The sequence below is a fragment of the Salvelinus sp. IW2-2015 genome, linkage group LG20 (genome assembly GCF_002910315.2).
Source record: "Salvelinus sp. IW2-2015 linkage group LG20, ASM291031v2, whole genome shotgun sequence".
Taxonomy (NCBI): domain Eukaryota; kingdom Metazoa; phylum Chordata; class Actinopteri; order Salmoniformes; family Salmonidae; genus Salvelinus; species Salvelinus sp. IW2-2015.
In genome coordinates, this window is record NC_036860.1 from 37,825,852 (window position 1) to 37,847,485 (window position 21,634).

Consider the following 21,634-nt stretch of genomic DNA (forward strand, 5'->3'; position numbering starts at 1 on the left):
GTCTTAACAGCCCGATTAAAAGGAAGAGAGTCTATACATACCTTAAGAAATTAAAGGCTGACATTGTGTTTTTACAAGAAACACATCTTACAGCCAGTGAACACAAGAAATTGAAGAGGGAATGGGTAGGACAAGTTTTTGCGTCCTCTTTTAACTCCAAAGCAAGAGGAACTGCAATTTTGATAAGTAGACACATCCCCTTCTGCGTCAACAACACCATCTCTGATCCCTCTGGCAGGTTTGTTTTGGTGCAGGGGCATATGTTTTCAGAGTCTTGNGTGAGTTGGGGTGGGCAGTCTATGTGTGTTTTTCTATGTTGGGGTTTTGAGTTCGGCCTGGTATGGTTCTCAATCAGAGGCAGCTGTCAATCGTTGTCMCTGATTGAGAATCATWCTTAGGTAGCCTGGGTTTCACTTTTGGTTTGTGGGTGTTTGTTTCCGTGTTAGTGTTTGTCGCCACACGGTACTGTTTCGGTTTCGTTCGTTTCACGTTTATTGTTTTGTATTTTGTAGTGTTCAGTTTATGTCTGAAAATAAACATTATGGACACTTACCACATTGGTCCTCCGATCCTTCTCGTTTCTCCTCATCAGAAGAGGACGACGACAGGCGTTACAAATGTTCAAGGAGCTTTCTGTTTTGATCAGGTTATTTTGCCTAAAAATCTTTATGCCTACTTATATATATACACTACCGTTCTAAAGTTTGAGGTCACTTAGAAATGTTCTTGTTTTTGAAAAAAAATCAACTTTTTGTCCGTTAAAATAACATAAAATTTACCAGAAATACGGTGTTGTTAATGTTGTAAATGACTATTGTAGCTGGAAACATCAGATTTTTTATGAAATATCTACATAGGCGTACAGAGACCCATTATCAGCAACCAGCACTCCTGTGTTCCAATGGCACATTGTGATATCTAATCCAAGTTTATCATTTTGAAAGACTAATTGATCATTAGAAAACCCTTTTGCAATTATGTTAGCACAGCTGAAAACTGTTGTTCTGAAAAATAAATAAATAGGCTATTCCATGCGAGAAATTGCCAAGAAACTAAAGATCTCGTACAACACTGTGTACTACTCCCTTCACAGAACAGCGAAAACTGTCTCTAACCAGAATTGAAAGAGGAGTGGGAGGCCCCGGTGCACAACTGAGCAAGAGGACAAGTACATTAGAGTGTCTAGTTTGAGAAACAAATGCCTCACAAGTCCTCAACTGGCAGCTTCATTAAATAGTACCCACAAAACACCAGTCTCAACGTCAACAGTGAAGAGGTGACTCCGGAATGCTGGCCTTCTAGGCAGAGTTCCTCTGTCCAGTGTCTGTGTTTTTTTGCCCATGTTAATCTTTTATTTTTATTGGCCAGTCTGAGATATGGCTTAGTCTCCCTGTCTGGCTCCTGACCTATTTAGAGTGTTTATATGCTGTTTAATATGACATGTAGCCTATTTTAAATGATGTGCACTTCTTACATTCACCTTTTCATGTTTATTCAAATAATTTTCATTCAAATCCATATGGTTTGGTTTCAATACTTCAAAACCAAATGGTAGGTCCAGGTAGTCACAGAAATAGATTGCTGTTGGTTAAATTGTGATTTTAATGAATGGAGCGAATTTGGAGCGGCAGTTTTTTTTCCTGTGAGTGCACAACGGTTTTAGGCGGAGCGGTTGGAAAGGAGCACCGCTCCATGAGCGATGAACGGGATTTCCAACTGGTCCACTCCGCTCACATGCTCTGACACACATACACACACCAATTCATTTCTATGTACAGTACACTGTATTTTTCACATTCAACCTAGTTCATCTTCTGGCACTTTCCTTCCCTACAGAGGAATCCCGGTAGCAGTAGCCGGGAGCGGATCTACTACGGTGACAACACACAGCAGATAGTGGATGGTGGTACAGACTTTACGGGCCGTATCACAGTGTCCGACATTGGGGACCAGGAGGGCGTGCTGCTTACCATCCAGGACGTCCAGCTGACTGATGAGAGGGAGTTCTTCTGCCAAGTCAACGGCATGGCTGCAGGCAACGGAGAAGGCAAGACCCACCTCAGGGTGTTCGGTAAGACATTGGACTCTGCATCAGTCTCTTCCTAGCCTGATGGTCCAGATCTGTTTGTGCTTGATCCAACTTCTCTCTCCTTGTTATCAAAATGATTGAGGATTTGGGTACAGCACAGTATGGGCACATACTCTTCCCATTACCAGGTGTTTCAGTGGTTATTGATAGAATGCGTCTATACATTGATAATGTTATTTTTTCCAGATCCTCCAGAGGCCTCAGTAATTGAAGGTGTCCATGCTGGAATCTCTGTGACCAATGAGCTGCCATCAAGGGTAGGCACTAGGCAGTCCACTTGAGTACATCTCACTTTATCTCTCAGTCCATGAAAGCAACATTGAACATTATAAAACGCTTTACGGTATCTTATTCCCTCTATACAGATTGCATCGTGTGAGGCAAGGAACAGCTTCCCCAAACCCAACATCACCTGGTACCGTGACAGCAGCCCACTTACCCCCACACATGGCCGTGAGTAGCAAGAATACCAATGGACTATCTCACCAATGGACTATTTGAGAAAAACTAGTCAAGCAATTTTCTTGTTTTGACTTCATGTGGTGAGACTCACAACAGTTACTGAAATACATGTTGTCGTTACACGAAGAAGTGTTTCCGGATGTCATCTATCTATCAGTCTGTGATAGCAGCTAAATCAGTGTTTTTCTCACCCCTCCCAGAGATCAATGTGGTAACATTGGTGACCCGTGAGTCCAGTGGCTTCTACACGGTCCAGAGTGAGCTGCAGTACAAAGTGGCCAAGGAGGACAAGGACGCCCTGTTCTCTTGTGAGGTCAGCTACTACGTTCCAGAAGGTGTGAGGACAGCCAAGTCCAAGGTCATCAACATCACTGTGCACTGTAAGAAACCTACCAACTGTCATATACCCCAGACATGCTATCGCTAACCGCACAACTTATGCTAACTCAGCATGCTAATACTTTTAGCATTATGGAGTTCAATTGAATGTATTGCTAACTAGAGCTAATGCTTCCTCTTTGTGATAAAGGCGCTCTCCAGTTGTTTTTATGAATTTCCCTACCATAAAACTAGTAGGGTGTTTGCTGGTGTTTCTCTCTACAACACCCAAGTTAAAGCCTATGAAATATATCAGCCTATCTAAAACAAGTCAACAGCTTCTGGATTGTCAAAGTAGTAAACCAACTAATCTAATCCAAACCCACCATATTTGGCGCTCTTTCAATTTTAGCCCACAATGTTTTCTCAATGTGTCTGGTGTTGTTTGAACCAATTTCGCATACCATGACAGTGATGACAAAACACAAACTTTGCTGTTGTCAGTGCTGAGTAAATGACTGGCTTGTAAAGCGGCGTAGCCTGGTGACTTCACCAGGCGTTGAATAGCCCCGTTGATGTATGGTTTTTGTCCCGCAGTCCCCACGACCATCATCGAGTTGTGGAAGGAATCTCCCCAGGGCCTGGTCAAAGAGGGGGACACTGTGGAGCTTCGTTGCCAAGGCGATGGCAACCCCCCGCCGCCCTTCACTTTCAACCGAGAACAAGTAAGAATGGCCCGCTTTTCTGCGTCTGCCTATTGAGTCCAGAGAACCATAAAACGAGGGGGGAAAAATGACACGCAGGAGACATCTGGAGAATGTTTTTGATATTCAGACTCAGGCCTCGGAGTAGAAGTGTAGGCCTTGTGAACGGGACCGCATAATGTTTGACCCTGTGGCTCTGGGAGAGATCTTTGGACCCCGTCGGGCAAGGTCTGTGACTGACTGGAGATCAAAATCTTCAGGATGGAATAGTTCTCATTCCCATGTCTCACACACAATACCTACAGTATGTTCAACTGACCACAATAACACATTTAAGGTTTCCCCTGTTGAGTCTTAAGACTGGAATGTGGATAGAAGCATGATTTGGTCATTCAGAGCAGGGGTTCCCTAACCTAACGTAACAGGCGTAATAGAAACGCCTGAGCGTGACACCCCACATTCTGGTCCTGACGAGAGGAAAAACCTGTCGAGTGAGGTTCAACCAATCCAGTAAATGTGGAGGAGGAGTTAAGATGGAGTGTTGCCTTGTCAATGACCAAAAGCATAAGTCGCGTCACAGAAAAGTCTATAAACGGGATCCTTGGGACACCCCAACTCTGACGTCACCCCATAGAGCCCCACAGTGGATGTGTCATAGTACCCATAAAACCTAGTGGTCAAATAGGGAAATGGTTCCAATTGTTTTTCCGCCCTTCATTTTCCCCATAGGATTTTAGAGCCACTTAAAATAAGGGCTGTGTTTCGTTTTAGGTTTACCCTGGAGTGACGTTTTGATAACCATGTAAATCTCTCTCGGACAAGGTGACTTTTATCAATAGATTCGGCTCTATTTACTCTCAGCTGACACCTTTACTAACAGGTATTGTGTCAATTTAAAACTTGCACAAGACAGTTCAAAGAATTGTCAGTTTAAAGAAATGTTGCCAATTTATTAATTACTAAATATAGCTAACATTAGATAGTTAATACAGAGATTCTTACTTTTGCCTCAATTTGGCAGTCTCGTCCAGATCACCAAGGCATTTGTAGTTTTTGTAGGATGGCCACATAAAAATCATCTGTACTCGGTTGCAACACTTACTACCGAGTTCCAAACTGCCTCTGCAAGCAATGTCAGCACAATAACTTTTTGTCGGGAGCTTCATGATATGGGTTTCCTTGGCCAAGCAGCCGCAAACAAGCCTAAATTCACCTTGCGCAATGCCAAGCGTCGGCTCGAGTGGTGTAAAGCTACGGACATATTCAATCAATCCCTATCCCAGTCTACTGTGCCCACATGCTTCAAGATGGCCACCATTGTTCCTGTTCCCAAGAAAGCTAAGATAACTGAACTAAATGACTATCGCCCCGTAGCGCTCACTTCTGTCATCATGAAGTGCTTTGAGAGACTAGTCAAGGATCATATCACCTCTACCTTACCTGCCACCCTAGACCCACTTCAATTTCCGTACCGCCCCAAAGGTCCACAGACGATGCAATCGTCATCACACTGCACACTGCCCTATCCCATCTGGACAAGAGGAATACCTGTAAGAATGCTGTTCATTGACTACAGCTCAACATTCAACACCATAGTACCTTCCAAGCTTATCAATAAGCTCGAGGCCCTGGGTCTCAACTACGCCCTGTGCAATTGGGTCTTGGACTTTCTGACAGGCTGCCCCCAGGTGCTGAAGGTAGGAAACAACATCTTCACTTCGTTGATCCTCAACACTGGGGCCCCACAAGGGTGCATGCTCAGCCCCCTCCTGTGCTCCCTGTTCACCCATGACTGCGTAGCCATGCACACCTCAATCTCAATCATCAAGTTTGCAGACGACATAACAGTAATGGGCTTCATTACCAACAATGACGAGACAGACTACAGGGAGGAGGTGAGGGCAGTCGGAGTGTGGTATCAGGAAAACAACCTCTCACTCAACGTCAACAAAACAAAGGAGATGATCATGGACTTCAGGAAACAGCAGAGGCAGCACCCCCCTATCCATATCGACTGGACAGCAGTGGAGAAGGTGGAAAGTTTTAAGTTCCTCTGCGTACACATGACGGACAAACTGAAATGGTCCACCCACACAGGAGGCTGAAGAAATTTGGCTTGTCACCTTAAACCCTCACAAACTTTTACAGATGCACAATTGAGAGCATCCTGTCGGGCTGTATCACAGCCTGGTACGGCAACTGCACCGCCCAAAACCACAAGGCTCTCCAGAGGGTGGTGCGGTCTGCACAATTCATCACCAGAGGCAAATGACCCGCCCTCCAGGACACCTACAGCACCCGATGTCACAGGCAGGCCAAAAAGATCATCAAGGACAACCACCTGAGCCACTACCTGTTCACCCCGCTACCATCCATAAGGCAAGGTCAGTACAGGTGCATCAAAGCTGGGACCGAGAGACTGAAAAACAGCTTCTATCTCAAGGCCATCAGACTGTTAAACAGCCATAACTAACACAGAGAGGCTGCTGCCTACATACAGACTTGAAATCATTGGCCACTTTAATAAATGGATCACTAGTAACTTTAATAATGCCACTTCAATAATGTTTACATACAGTGGGGAGAACAAGTATTTGCAAATACTTGTTCTCCCCACTGTATCTTACATACTCGTCTCATATGTATATACTATATTTTATACCATCTATTGCATCTTGCCTATGCCGCTCAGTCATCGCTCATCCATATATTTATATGTACATATTCTTATTCCATCCCTTTAGATTTGTGTGTATTAGGTAGTTGTGAAATTGTTACATTACTTGTTAGATATTACTGCATTGTCGGAACTAGAAGCATTTCGCTACACACACATTAACATCTGCTAACCATGTGTATGTGACCAATAAAATTTGATTTGATTTTATGTAGTGTAGATAAACAACAACATATCACAGTCATAGCAAGTAAAATGTTTCTGTATCGGTTACTGAAAATGTTGTTGCTGTATTTTAAAATACTAAATACAGTTGAAGACGGAAGTTTACATACGCTTAGATTGGAGTCATTAAAACTCGCTTTTCAACCACTCCACAAATTTCTTGTTAACAAACTATGGTTTTGGCAGGTCGGTTAGGACATCTACTTTGTGCATGACACAAGTCATTTTTCCTACAATTGTTTACAGACAGATTATTTCACTTATAATTCACTGTATCACAATTCCAGTGGGTCAGAAGTTTACATACACTAAGTTGACTGTGCCTTTAAACAGCTTGGAAAATTCCAGAAAAGGCATGTCATGGCTTTCGAAGCTTCTGTTAGGCTAATTGCCAACATTTCAGTCAATTGGAGGTGTACCTGTGGATGTATTTCAAGGACTACCTTCAAACTCAGTGCCTCTTTGCTTGACATCATGGGAAAATTAAAAGAAATCAGCCATCAACCTCAGAAAAGGAATTGTAGACCTCCACAAGTCTGGTTCATCCTTGTGAGCAATTTCCAAACTCCTGAAGGTACCACGTTCATCTGTACAAACAATAGTATGCAAGTATAAACACCATGGGACCACGCAGCCGTCATACCGCTCAGGAAGGAGACGCATTCTGTCTCCTAGAGATGAATGTACTTTGGTGCAAAAAGTGCAAATCAATCCCAGAACAACAGCAAAGGACCTTGTGAAGATGCTGGAGGAAACAGGTACAGAAGTATCTATAGCCACAGTAAAACGAATCTTATATCGACATAACCTGAAACCATAACGCTCAGCTAGGAAGAAGCCACTGCTCCAAAACTGCCATAAAAAGCCAGACTACAGTTTGCAACTGCACATGGGGACAAAGATCCTACTTTTTGGAGAAATGTCCTCTGGTCTGATGAAACAAAAATAGAACTGTTTGCCCATAATGACCATCGGTATGTTTGGAGGAAAAGGGGGGAAGCTTGCAAGCCGAAGAACACCATCCCAACCGTGAAGCACGGGGGTGGCAGCATCATGTTGTGGGGGTGCTTTGCTGCTGGAGGGACTGGTGCACTTCACAAAATAGATGGCATCATGAGGTAGGAAAAGTATGTGGATATATTGAAGCAACATCTCAAGACATCAGTCAGGAAGTAGAATTTTGGTCACAAATGGGTCTTCCAAATGGACAATGACCCCAAGCATACTTCCAAAGTTGTGGCAAAATGGCTTAAGGACAACAAAGTCAAGGTATTAGAGTGGCCATCACAAAGCCCTGACCTCAGTCATATAGTACATTTGTGGGCAGAACTGAAAAAGCATGTGCGAGCAAGGAGGTCTACAAACTTGACTCAGTTACACCAGCTCTGTCAGGAGGAATGGGCCAAAATTCACCCAATTTATTGTGGGAAGCTTGTGGAAGGCTACCCAAAACGTTTGACCCAAGTTAAACAATTTAAAAGCAATGCTACCAAATACTAATTGAGTGTATGTAAACTTCTGACCCACTGGGAATGTGATGAAAGAAATGAAAGCTGAAATAAATCATTGTCTCTACTATTATTCTGACATTTCACATTCTTATAAAGTGGTGATCCTAACTGACCTAAGACAGGGAATGTTTACTAGGATTAAATGTCAGGAATTGTGAAAAACTGAGTTTAAATGTATTTGGCTAAGGTGTAGGTAAACTTCCGACTTCAACTGTACATGTATTTTAATTAAATACATTTCAGAATACATGTATTTTGTAGTATTTGATACATTGATCTTTATGTTATTTTGTCATTGTATTTTGTCATTTTTGCCCATCCCTTGGTGTGACAATGGGCGTGGTCGGTTTTCTGCACTGCTGAATTCTGCCCTGGCCCTGGGCAAGAACATTTTAGGCCCTCATCTTGGCAGCAAGGAGAATATATATTTTTTCAACGCACAAAAAATATCCTCCCGTGACCCACCTGGACCCCTGACCCTTTAAAATTTTCCTGTGACCCTCTTAATCAGTGGTTCAACACTGTGGGTCGGGACCAACCGGAACATTTTAAAGGGTTTATATACTGTAGCTCCCGGTAACCAGACTAGTTAAGCTGTTGTTTGGGTGTGTTAAAAGGGATAGTTCACCCCAAAGTCTACATTTGCCAAAGATTTCCATTCCATAAAAGTATCCAAAATGTAGATCCATTAATATGACAGTGTACACCTGATGTTGCCCCTCTCAGGAGCAGGAGACGGCGCTGGAGGCCAGCGATGACACTTTGGTGCTGAGGGAGGTGATCCGTGGGGACAGCGGGGTCTACCAGTGTCGTTCTCTGGACCTGGACACCTACGAGCAGGTCACGGGAGACATGCTGCTCACTATCCACTGTAAGTTACTAAAACACACACACACACACATAATGAAACATGCGCACGCACATGTACACGTGTATTTTTTATGCTCTGTTTGTTTAGACTGGAAGTGGTTGAATTAGTTGCTTGACTGAGTTTACGCCATCAATTATTTTTACTCATGGACCTTTGATTACCAAGATAGCTCTGCTGTTGTGTTCCAATTGCTCACTTGTCACTGCATCACTTCACTACTCATTAAGATAATTTAATTGAAGTCAACATTTTCACCGTCGATTAACATGATTTGCAGTGATGTAATTCAAATTGAGAAGGCATTTGAATGGAAAAAGGTTACATGGACCACACACTAGCATGGTACTTAGCAATGTCTTGTCCTCACATCATGTCTACTCTCTCCAGATCTGGACCCAGCTGTTGTGGTGCCCAAAGACTCAGAGATCTTGTTAAAAGGAGAGAGTCTGACTGCTACCTGCAACGCTCTGTCTTCCCTGGAAACCGCCACTGTCTGGTTCAAGGTACAGTATACCCCGTAATAAGCACTAATTTAGTGCTTTAAATGAAAGACATTTATAAGACTGACATAACAGATGACCATGTCACTTGCCGAATGTAGCTAATCATGCATTGTTATTCAGTTATGTGGACTTAGTAATGTTCCCTCTTATATGTCTTATGTTTGTGTGTATATTTTTGTCTTTGTGTAGAATGGGCAGCAGGTTGGAAAAGGCCACGTGCTGTTCCTGCAGGATGCCACCTATGACACGGCAGGAGAGTATGTGTGTGAGGTGACTGTTTCTTCCCTGCCTGGACTGCACACCTCTGGCTCGGTCCACATCATCGTCCAGGGTGAGTCACCACGCCACCACATGTACTCTCTGTAACATACAGTCCATTTCTGGGGAACTCCCAAGGGGGTACACATTTTGCTTTAGCCCAGCACTTTCACTACTTGGTGATTAGTTGTATCAGGTGTGATATGACAGAACAAAAACATACACCCACCCTGGTTGTTCTACCAGAAACAATGGATTGAGAAACAATGGATTGAGTTTGTCAGATAAGATGTTTTCATAGCTCAAAAACTGTCTTTTACTGGAGTCTATAATGTGTATGTGTTTGTAACCCATCTCCCAGGTGCTCCCCAGATGAAGGATGCTGACAGGGAGGTTGAAATGGATGAGGGAACTGGGAAGTGGGTGAACCTGAGCTGTGAGGCACATGCACACCCCCTGCCCACCATCTCCTGGACCGTGACTGGCAGCCAGGTAAAACAAGGCTTGGCAGTACACTGGGCAGTTTACATATGTGGGCATATTTACATTGCATGAATTTTTTTATGCTATCTAATTTTCTTGGTTATGTCTCTTTCCGATGCACATTGGTGTGACTGATGATATGACATTAGTGTGTGTGTGTGCTGTGTGTTAACAGAGCTGGCGCGAGGTGCTGACCAGAGCCACGGAGCAGAGCACTATCAGCGTGGTGTCCATCAAAGTGACATCTGACATCACAGCCTTCTGCAACGCCACCAACGATATTGGCACAGAGACAAAGTCCTTCAGCATCAGAGCCAGTAAGCCACCCTGCCACATACACTACATAGGAATATATGGGCATTAGTGATGAGCAGGTTGACTCATTACCTGCAGTCCCCACAGTTATGGAATGACATTGACCTCATCCCGTCAGTAGAGGATGCCTGGTTATTCTTTAAAAGTGTCTTCCTCACCATCTTAAATAAGCATGCTCCGTTCAAAAAATGTAGAACTAGGAATATATATAGCCTTTGGTTCACTCCAGACTTGTCTGCCCTTGACCAGCACAAAAACATCCTGTGGCGTCTGCATTAGCATCGAATAGCCCCCGTGATATGCAACTTTTTAGGGAAGTCAGGAACCAACAGGCAGTTAGGAAAGCTAAGGCTAGCTTTTTCAAACAGAAATTTGCATCCTCTAGAAATTTGCATCCTCTAAAAAGTTCTGGGACACTGTAAAGTCCATGGAGAATAAGAGCACCTCCTCCCAGCTGCCCACTGCACTGAGGCTAGGAAACACTATCACTACCGATAAATCCACTATAATTGAGAATTTCAATAAGAATTTTTCTACGGCTGGCCATACTTTCCACCTGGCTGCCCCTACCCCGGTCAACAGCCCTGCGCTCCCCACAGCAACTCGCCCAAACCTCCCCCACTTCTCCTTCACCCAAATCCAGATAGCTGATGTTCTGAAAGAGCTGCAAAATCTGGACCCCTACAAATCAGCCGAGCTAGACAATCTGGACCCTCTCTTTCTAAAATTATCTGCCGAAATTATTGCAACCCCTATTACTAGCCTGTTCAACCTCTCTTTCGTATCGTCTGATATTCCCATAGATTGGAAAGCTGCCGTGGTCATCCCCCTCTTCAAAGGGGGAGACACTCTAGACCCAAACTGCTACAGACCTATATCTATTCTACCCTGCCTTTCTAAGGTATTTTAAAGCCAAGTTAACAAACACATTACCAACCATTTCAAATCTCACAGTAACTTCTACGCTATGCAATCTGGTTTCAGAGCTGGTCATGGGTGCACCTCAGCCATGCTTGAGGTCCTAAACGATATCATAACCGCCATCGATAAGAGACATTACTGTGCAGCTGTATTCATCGACCAGGCCTTTGACTCTGTCAATCACAACATTCTTATTGGCAGACTCAACAGCCTTGGTTTCTCAAATGATTGCCTCGCTTGGTTCACCAACTTCTTCTCCGATAGAGTTCAGTATGTCAAATCGGAGGGCCTGTTGTCTGGACCTCTGGCAGTCTCTATGGGGGTGCCACAGGGTTCAATTCTCGGGCCGACTCTTCTCTGTATACATCAATGATGTCGCTCTCGCTGCTGGAGATTCTTTGATCCACCTCTACGCAGACGACACCATTCTGTATACCTCTGGCCCTTCATTGTACACTGTGTTAACTAACCTCCAGATGAGCTTCAATGCCATACAACTCTCCTTCCGTGGCCTCCAAATGCTCTTAAATGCAAGTAAAACTAAATGCATGCTCTTCAACCGATCGCTGCGCACACTTGCCCGCCCATCCAGCATCACTACTCAGGACAGTTCTGACTTAGAATATGTGGACAACTACAAATACCTAGGTGTCTGGTTAAACTGTAAACTCTCCTTTCAGACTCACATTAAACATCTCCAAACCAAAATTAAATCTATAATCGGCTTCCTATTTTGCAACAAAGCATCCTTCACTCATGCTGCCAAACATACCCTCGTTAAACTGACCATCCTACCGATCCTCGACGTCGGCGATGTCATTTACAAAATAGCCTCCAACACTCTACTCAACATATTGGATGCAGTCTATCACAGTGCCATCAGTTTTGTCACCAAAGCCCCATATACTACCCACCACTGCGACCTGTATGATCTCGTTGGCTGGCCCTCGCTTCATACTCGTCGCCAAACCCACTGGCTCCAGGTCATCTACAAGTCTCTGCTAGGTAAAGCCCTGCCTTATCTCAGCTCACTGGTCACCATAGCAGCACCCACCCGTAGCACGCGCTCCAGCAGGTATATCTCACTGGTCACCCCCAAAGCCAATTCTTCCTTTGGCCGCCTCTCTTTCCAGTTCTCTGCTGCCAATGACTGGAACAAACTGCAAAAATCTCTGAAGCTGGAGACTCTTACCTCCCTCACTAGCTTTAAGAACCAGCTGTCAGAGCAGCTCACAGATCACTGCACCTTTACATAGCTCATCTGTAAATAGCCCATCCAATCTTCCTCATCCCCATACTGTATTTATTTATCTTGCTCCTTTGCACCCCAGTATCTCAACTTGCACATTCATCTTCTGCACATCCTACCATTCCAGTGTTTAATTGCTATATTGTAATTATTTTGCCACCATGGCCTATTTATTGCCTTACCTCTCTTATCCTACCTAATTTGCACATGCTGTATTTAGATTTTTCTACTGTATTATTGATTGTATGTTTGCTTATTCCATGTGTAACTCTGTGTTGTTGTATGTGTCGAACTGCTTTGCTTTATCTTGGCCAGGTCGCAGTTGCAAATGAGAACTTGTTCTCAACTAGCCTACCTGGATAAATAAAGGTGAAATAAAAAAATAAACACGGGGCGGGAGGGTTAAGGGTCATGAAACATCGTGTGGATGGGCAGGTTGAATAAAGAGAAAACAATGCATAAAAAATCCATAAATGTAACATTCTTGTGCAATTCATATCTATAGGCTACACTGAGGTTTTTCTTTCATTCTTTTTATCTAGTGCGTAGCCTAAGCCTAATCTTTAGGGTATAACTGTAGAACAACAAATACATGCCAATTGCCAAATGCTTTTGGGAACTTGGGCAGAAAAAGTTAACATTGATCCGCTGAGGCAAAAAGGACAAAGTCGGCAATAAGAGAAACGCTGCGAAATGGAGTTGAAAATGAATAGAAGGGAGGGCCAGAACAATAGTCTCGTGTTTGGGAAAGATTTGCTGACGTGGTAAAAGAGGATGATAGCAGTGTTACGTCTGATAATTGTGAGGCGCTATACAAATTCGACAGTCATGGGGACTTCAACATGGCCCGTCAAAGGAACTGTACTGTTCAGATGCATTAAATAGAATACTGGAAGCTGACTGTAGGTCTATAGCCTCTCACATAGCCTGATAAAATATGAACTCCTGCAGAATGAATCATTTCTTGCAGTAAATTTATACACCAAATGTACATTTTTACTCTGGAACAGGAGTGGAGAAATATGATTTATTTATTTCAGCATCTTGAGAGAACGAATTCACGTTTAGGGACCGTCTGTAAAGGTGCCACCTTTATCAGCATCATAAAAGATGATAGTATTTCAATCACATAAAATATGCATCCAAGCCAAACTGAAATCAGAAACATGTTGGGTCTTTTAACAGCTTTTAAAGACTAACTTACATATTAAAAAATATATATATTTTTAAACCAGATATTTTAGGCATAGTTATAGTGAAATACGTCAATTCTGGTCTTCATTTAGACAGTTTGTTGCAAAAGTGATACGCTATATATACAGAAATATGTGGACAATTTAGTGGATTTGGCTATTTCAGCCACACCCATTTCTGACAGGTGTATAAAATCGTGCATACAGCCATGCAATCTCCATAGACAAACATTGGCAGTAGAATGGCCTTAATGAAAAGCTCAGTGACTTTCAACTTGGCACCGTCATAGGATGCCACCTTTCCAACAAGTCAGTTCATCAAATTTCTGCCCTGCTAGAGCTGCTCCGGTCAACTGTAAGTGCTGTTATTGTGAAGTGGAAACGTCTAGGAGCAACATCGGCTCAGCCGCAAAGTGGTAGGCCACACAAGCTCACAGAACGGGACTGCTGAAGCGTGTAGCGCATAAAAGTCGTCTGTCCTCTGTTGCAACACTCACTACCGAGTTCCAAACTGCCTCTGGAAGCAACGTCAGCACAATAACTGTTGGTCAGGAGCGTAACGAAATGGGTTTCCATGGCCAATGATTTTGGAATGAGATGTTCGACGAGCAAGTGTCCACATACGTTTTTTGTGTCATGTAGTGTATACAGTTGAAATCTGAAGTTTAAATACACCTTAGCCAAATACATTTAAACTCAGTTTTTCACAATTCCTGGCATTTAATCCTAGTAAACATTCCCTGTCTTAGGTCAGTTAGGATCACCACTTTATTTTAAGAATGTGAAATGGTAGAATAATAGTAGAGAGAATGATTTATTTCAGCTTTTATTTCTTTCATCACATTCCCAATGGGTCAGAAGTTTACATACACTCAATTAGTATTTGGTAGAATTGCCTTTAAATTGTTTAACTTTGGTCAAGCGTTTCAGGTAGCCTTCCACAAGCTTCCCACAATAAGTTGGGTGAATTTTGGCCCATTCCTCCTGACCGAGCTGGTGTAACGGAGTCAGGTTTGTAGACCTCCTTGCTCACACATGCTTTTTCAGTTCTGCCCACAAATGTTCTATAGGATTGAGGTCAGGGCTTTGTGATGGCCACTCCAATACCTTGACTTTGTTGTCCTTAAGCCATTTTGCCACAACTTTGGAAGTATGCTTGGGGTCATTGTTCATTTGGAAGACCCATTTGCGACCAAGCTTTAACTTCCTGACTGATGTCTTGAGATGTTACTTCAATATATCCACATACTTTTCCTACCTCATGATGCCATCTATTTTGTGAAGTGCACCAGTCCCTCCTGCAGCAAAGCACCCCCACGACATGATGCTGCCACCCCCGTGCTTCACGGTTGGGATGGTGTTCTTCGGCTTGCAAGCATCCCCCTTTTTCCTCCAAACATAACAATGGTCATTATGGCCAAACAGTTCTATTTTGTTTCATCAGACCAGAGGACATTTCTCCAAAAAGTAGGATCTTTGTCCCCATGTGCAGTTGCAAACCGTAGCCTGGCTTTTTTATGGTGGTTTTGGAGCAGTGGCTTCTTCCTAGCTGAGCGGCCTTTCAGGTTATGTCAACATAGGACTCGTTTTACTGTGGCTATAGATACTTCTGTACCTGTTTCCTCCAGCATCTTCACAAGGTTCTTTGCTGTTGTTCTGGGATTGATTTGCACTTTTTGCATCAAAGTACGTTCATCTCTAGGAGACAGAACGCGTCTCCTTCCTGAGCGGTATGACGGCTGCGTGGTCCCATGGTGTTTATACTTGCGTACTATTGTTTGTACAGATGAACGTGGTACCTTCAGGCGTTTGGAATTTGCTCCCAAGGATGAACCAGACTTGTGGAGGTCTACAATTTTTTGGCTGGGTTAGATTTCTAACCCAACCCTTGGCTGATTTCTTTAGATTTTCCCATGATGTCAAGCAAAGAGGCACTGAGTTTGAAGGTACGCCTTGAAATACATCCACAAGTACACCTCCAATTGACTCAAATGACGTCAATTAACCTATCAGAAGCCTCTAAACTTTAGAGTTTAAAGCCATGACATCATTTACTGGAATTTTCCAAGCTGTTTAAAGGCACAGTCAACTTACTGTATTTAAACTTCTGACCCACTGGAATTGTGATACAGTGAAATAATCTGTCTGTAAACAATTGTTGGAAAAATTACTTGTGTCATGCACACAGTAGATGTCCTAACCGACTTGCCAAAACTATAATTTGTTAACAAGAAATTTGTGGAGTGGTTGAAAAACGAGTTTGAATGACTCCAACCTAAGTGAATGTAAACTTCCGACTTCAACTGTATGTGCAGTTGAAGTAGCCTACATGTTGAAAAAAACATGTAGGCTATGAGGATTATATGTTTATATTCATAGCTACATCCATCAGATGTAACAAGAAATAGATGACAATGGTGGTAATGTCAACTTGTTGTATTTTTTCCAAACTGTTATGACTGATTGCTGGTGCATTCCGCTAAGACAGTTGCATCATAGTTCACAAATTGTGAGTTCAAATCCTTTATTTGCAATATTTGTCCCATGCCCACACACTTCTAATTCTTAAAAGTTAAAGCATACCTGTGAAAGGGGTCACACCGGTAGTAGTGTACAGTACCCAAGACCAATCTGTGAGTTAATTTGACCATTGAAAAAAGAGCTACTGCATAAAAATGCAGGTTGAATTGAATCTTAATTTTCAAGGTGATGATTGCACTTTTCTTCCCGACACCGCAATAAATATGAGTCCACATTTAAAATATTTATTTTGCCCCACATGGGGGATTTGAACTTACATCACAAATGGCAATAAATGTCAGGAACTCAGCACCTTATCACTGTGAGCTAACTGTCCAAAGCTGTATTTACTCGCAGTGAACATCATTTTATTATCAGAGCGTGACAGTGGACCTCTGGTAAGTATGCTTTAGTGAGAAAGTTTTGGGATCAAGGACAACTACGTTTACCCACCCCCAAAATTGATATTTATGAGCAATTCCCCACACCCACAATAAAAATGCATTTTTATTTTAAACAGCTCACTAATGTATATTGTTGATGGGAAGGTCTTACATTTTAATTGTTGTTTTGCTTGTCCACAGTTCCCATGGTCACTTCAACTGCGCCCTACTCACCCGGTAAGACAGCAATCTCGCTATTATTTTGTTCTTGCTGATCTCTGTTTCTCCTCATCTTTTTTTTAAAGGAGAACAGGAGCATATTTTATCACTTTTATTTAGACAGTTGGAAGTAGTACAGAGAAGAAACAGCACAAATGTGTGGGGTGGAATTCCTACCCATGTCACTATGGGTAACATGTGCTTTGGAGGCTTCAGCACTACCACTGAACCACACTCCCACACTGTTTCTGTTCTTCTTCACCTTTAGATCACTCTTATCTAGTTGAGAAGAACTTTTAGATTTTTTTCATTTGCTTTCTCTCAACTTTTGTTTGATTCTCTCTGAATGCACACCAACCCAGACAATGAAGGATAAGCCAACGAGGCAACTAAATAATTAATGATTTCCATACGGGCAAAGTGTTCGCTGGAATGAGTGGGAGGATTGGCTCTGCTCATTGCCTGCGGGTACATTTAAAATTCTGTCTGAAAGAGACAAATCTAACAGGAAAAAAAGAGCAAGACAACACTTATAGTGGTCGAGTTCCAAAATATAGTGGTCGAGTGCCAAAATCACTTATATTTACTTATTATTGGGGAAGTTAATGCGCTGTCTCACTGTTTTATTGAGCTGTTGCAATAGAAATTCTCATAAATCCACACCCAGACTATTGTTTCCCTTTTAACGAGGGCTTACTGCATGGTTAAATATAGGAGTTAATTGCTCTGGTAGGTAGTAGCACTCTCTAATTTTCTCCTGGGGGGATTGCACTGAAATGTTGATGGCTCTGTCACAGGGGCAGGCCAGGGCTATTTCCCATCTCTCTCTGCCCAGTGTCTGGAGCACTCACTCACAAAGCAAGAGAGCTGAAGCTGGGAAGTTAATGTGTATATTCAAACCCAATTTTACATTAAAAACCACACCAGCCTGTAGGGAACATACAGTCATTTGTACAATGTTCCGAACACAACAAATTAACTAAATCTATTGTGCCATTCTGTCAGAGAACCAGGAAATTGACATTTGATTTGTTTCCCAATCTGCTTCTTATGACTTGGCCATAATTCATTACCAATAGCTCCATACTCTACAACTGTTCTACAATCTGGATCCCAGGACTCCCTGGAAAACAGTGGCAAATGTTACTGAGTGGACTATCCTGGCTAGTGGCTACTATCCTCCACATCTTTCTACGTTTTGTCCAACTATTACATCTATTTTTGTTGGTACTGCAAGAAGAGGATGGGCCACCCATCCCTGGCCACTATGCTTCTGAATTTGCTTCTGCCTTCTCTTTGGGGTCATGGCTGGGTTATTTACAGTAACCACTTTCTGACAACTGCTGATGTAAAAAGTTGTCACAACTGCTTTAACAACTGCTGATGTAGCAAATCTGAAAACGTTATTGTACGAGTCATTTTGGCCTTTTTATGTCTTGGGTATATGTTGTCTGTCTAGGGATGTTTTCACTTGTTTTTTTACACTAAGGGCACTCTCACATCATGGGTCATGGGTCATGGGTCATTGGTCACGTGTAGTCAGCACAGGTGACCAGAAAGTGTTTACCCTTATCATGTCTGGATGATTCTCCATGATCATTCTCCATTCTCCCAGTTTATCGGATTGGTGAACGGGTGTAAGCATTAACCTGAGCTTGCCCTCCCCTCTGTCTGTTTGTCTGTCTGTCTATATAGCTGAGGGGAATGGTGTGATCATTGTGGTTATCATCCTCTGTATCCTTCTGCTGGCCATCCTGGGCAGTGTGCTCTACTTCCTCCACAAGAAGGGAAAGATCCCCTGTGGCCGCTCTGGCAAGCAGGAGATGTGAGTATTGGGCCAGGTTTTGTGTCTAGTTCTATAAGGTAGGTGCTACACATTTGTAGTGTGTTAGGGTAAATTACAATGTAAACCACCCTGAGCACTTGAAAAAGTGTTATGTAAATGTATTCTATATGATCCTCCATAAATTAGTATTTTTGCCTCTAAGAATGTGATACTGTCCTCACTGGAGAGGACTTTTGAGAGTAAACTGAGTGTGCTCTCCATCCACAGCACCAAGGAGAACCCCAACAAAGATGACATTGTGGTGGAGATGAAGACTAACACCAAGACCGAGGATGCCGGACTTCTGAAGGGCGTCAACGGTGACAAGAATGGCCCCAGCGACCAGGTAACTATGGATACGAAAGCTATACGCTAAACAGAAGTAGCCTACTGTCTAATATATTTCTTGAATCTTCCATGGCTCACCGAATTGACATTATCTGGTGTTTTTTTCTCCCTCTCCCCTATACATTTCCATTTGTGTTTTTCCCTGGAGTAAAGTACATGGATCTGAGGAAGTGACATATGCAGAGGGCCGAGCTCTGACGTGGCCAGCCGAAGCTCTTCGCCACCCCACCACATCCACCCACAATCCAAGGCTAGACTACTAGAAGCCTTGGAAAAATCAGCTTTCACAATCACTTTATAATTGGGACTCAATCAATCACTTTCTCCACATTTCTTCTGTGTTCAGCAGTATTCCCCATATCTGGCCAAAACCACACAGGAACACACACCACAGATTTTAAGGTATATGATAGAGGTTTGTAGGATGTTTTGATTGCTCCGTTTGACTGTTTCTTCTTTTGTACCGTTTCCCCAAAGCCTTTTTGATTTGATTTGATTTTGCTGTTTTCAAGTGTACGATGACGTTCATTAATTGTGCGTTATAAACTTTATAAAGTGTATATATTATATATATTTCGTTATTTAAGATATTTTGACACATACCTTTCAGACTTCATGGTAGTATCTGTTTATGGTGTCATTTTGCTTTAACTATTCATCCATGTTTAGGCGTTCCAACATTATCTTATGGAGGTGATTTGACCATAAATGTCACTCAAGTCAGGCCAAGGGTTCTCTCTTCATACCTTCACCCTCTTAGGGCTCTATTCAATCTGTAACTCTGAAGTGTTACAGATTCCACAATATAAATGTTAAGATCATTCCCGATTGAGCCGACATAAGCAGCGTCTACCGTGAATGGAGTCTCCGCTGACGCGGGAACATTGCCTTTAAATTACAATCATGCTGTAAAGCTGAATTTCCTCAATGCGGATTAAATAGAGCCCTCAGTTTCTTTTCTGATTGTTATGTCTTCTTAAGCACTATCAGTGGCATCAGTGGAAGCTTAAAGGTACTGCATGTAACAATTCAACAACGAACCGTCTCTTGTTGTCAAATTGACTGGTCCGTTGTTGAATTGACAATACAGGATTTGCTGGCTTCAGTCAATTTGACAACAAGAGATGGTCTGTCTTTTGATAGCCAATACGGCTGCACCATTTGAATGCAATTTTGTGTAGGCAGATTGTTAAACAAATTCAAATAAATATTGTGAAACTATCATTCCACTATAACTATACATATATTAAGGACATTTTCTGAAATTACAATGGAAAAATATTACATATAGCCCTTTAAGTCCCCACACTAAAACTCCCTGCCACGGGGGCAAGGTGGATCTAAATCCTCAATCCGTGTTGACATGTTCCAGCAGTCACACCACTGAATTACAGGACTCTCCTCTTCTACTCTAATCACCATTTACTTATGTTACATGTACATCCAGATGTAAGAAGTATGTGACCTGTGGCAGTATACATGACCTGTTGTCTGCCAAAGCTTATGTAAAGCTGGTTAGATTTGTGAATGGTCTACTATCAGTGGACCAGTTGCTGTTTTTATGTTTTTTGTTTTTACTTTTCTTTTGGAAACATGCAGTAAATATACTGGTGTTCAAGACCTGATCCGATGAATAATCAGATTGTGTCTACAACTCTACATTCTTCAAAGCTCTGTTGTACACAATTATAACGCAATAATTTGTTATTCATTAATCATTCATGATATCAATATGATATTCATAATATGCTAATCTGTTGACATTGGACCAATTACCCATTGTAATGTTTAGAGAGACATACATTGTGAGTGTGTGTACAGCACTATATTGGCTCACTAAAATCTTTGACAGCTATACTCCATCATAAGACATAAGTTCTGGAGCTGCCTATCTGAAGAGAGAAAGCCTAAAGTAAATCAGGGAACCAGTGAGCTTGTCATGTCAGATAAGCAGTAGTGGCCCAATGCTTTGCCACCGTTATGTAAATGGCGAAACGCCATGCCAACAGCCGTTTAAATTTAGTCCAGAAAACTCGCCCATCCGGATGGGTCATTCTCTTGTGAACTACTGTCAAGCTCTTGTACTGTTTGTAATCGTAGCATAAGAACCTTTGTAGCCATGGCCTTCAACTGTCTTTTTTTAAATGGCCTACTGTTTTATAATCTGCAGTGCCTGTGGAAATTTGTCTCATTTTGAAAATGTAAGATACACTGAATATTTTCTTTTTTGCTCTGTGTATTTCTTTGTGTTTGGGTGAGCACCAAGCAGACCTGAAGGTCATTTTGTGTGTGATCCATTTTGGATGCTTATTGTAAGTTGTGTGCAGGGAAGAAGTTGTTGCTCTGATTTGTATCATTTACGGAATGGTGATATGTTAGAGTTCAATTTGTACAAATAGTGTATGTTGTGATCCTAACATTGCCTTCAAAGGTAATATTTTAGTGGTCATTGTAAGTGTTTAGTTGAAATGTAATACATTTTGTTCAGCCAGCTTTCATCCTGCCATTGGACTGCAGATAGTGGACCTTTGGTAGTAGTATGACAACTGTGTGCCTTTTT

The 21,634-nt window shown here is 42.4% G+C and overlaps 1 protein-coding gene across 5 annotated transcripts in view; it reads left to right on the forward strand.

The window, feature by feature from the left end:
* LOC111981391 (cell surface glycoprotein MUC18-like) overlaps nt 1-20,979 on the forward strand; it is a 77,683-nt gene extending 56,704 nt beyond the window's left edge. The window contains exons 3-16 of one of the 5 annotated variants that reach the window (XM_024012622.2): nt 1,837-2,071; nt 2,276-2,346; nt 2,455-2,542; nt 2,752-2,931; nt 3,467-3,594; nt 8,713-8,857; nt 9,245-9,360; nt 9,550-9,691; nt 9,980-10,110; nt 10,277-10,418; nt 16,884-16,919; nt 18,597-18,726; nt 18,955-19,072; nt 19,228-20,979. In XM_024012622.2, the coding sequence (XP_023868390.1) occupies nt 1,837-2,071; nt 2,276-2,346; nt 2,455-2,542; nt 2,752-2,931; nt 3,467-3,594; nt 8,713-8,857; nt 9,245-9,360; nt 9,550-9,691; nt 9,980-10,110; nt 10,277-10,418; nt 16,884-16,919; nt 18,597-18,726; nt 18,955-19,072; nt 19,228-19,248 (1,683 nt within the window). In that variant the 3' untranslated portion in view covers nt 19,249-20,979. Of the gene's footprint in view, nt 1-1,836; nt 2,072-2,275; nt 2,347-2,454; nt 2,543-2,751; nt 2,932-3,466; nt 3,595-8,712; nt 8,858-9,244; nt 9,361-9,549; nt 9,692-9,979; nt 10,111-10,276; nt 10,419-16,883; nt 16,920-18,596; nt 18,727-18,954; nt 19,073-19,222 lie in introns of all 5 variants that reach the window. The other 4 variants (XM_024012624.2, XM_024012625.2, XM_024012626.2 and 1 more) reach the window with 4 other exon arrangements.
* Nucleotides 20,980-21,634: the final 655 nt, after the last annotated feature.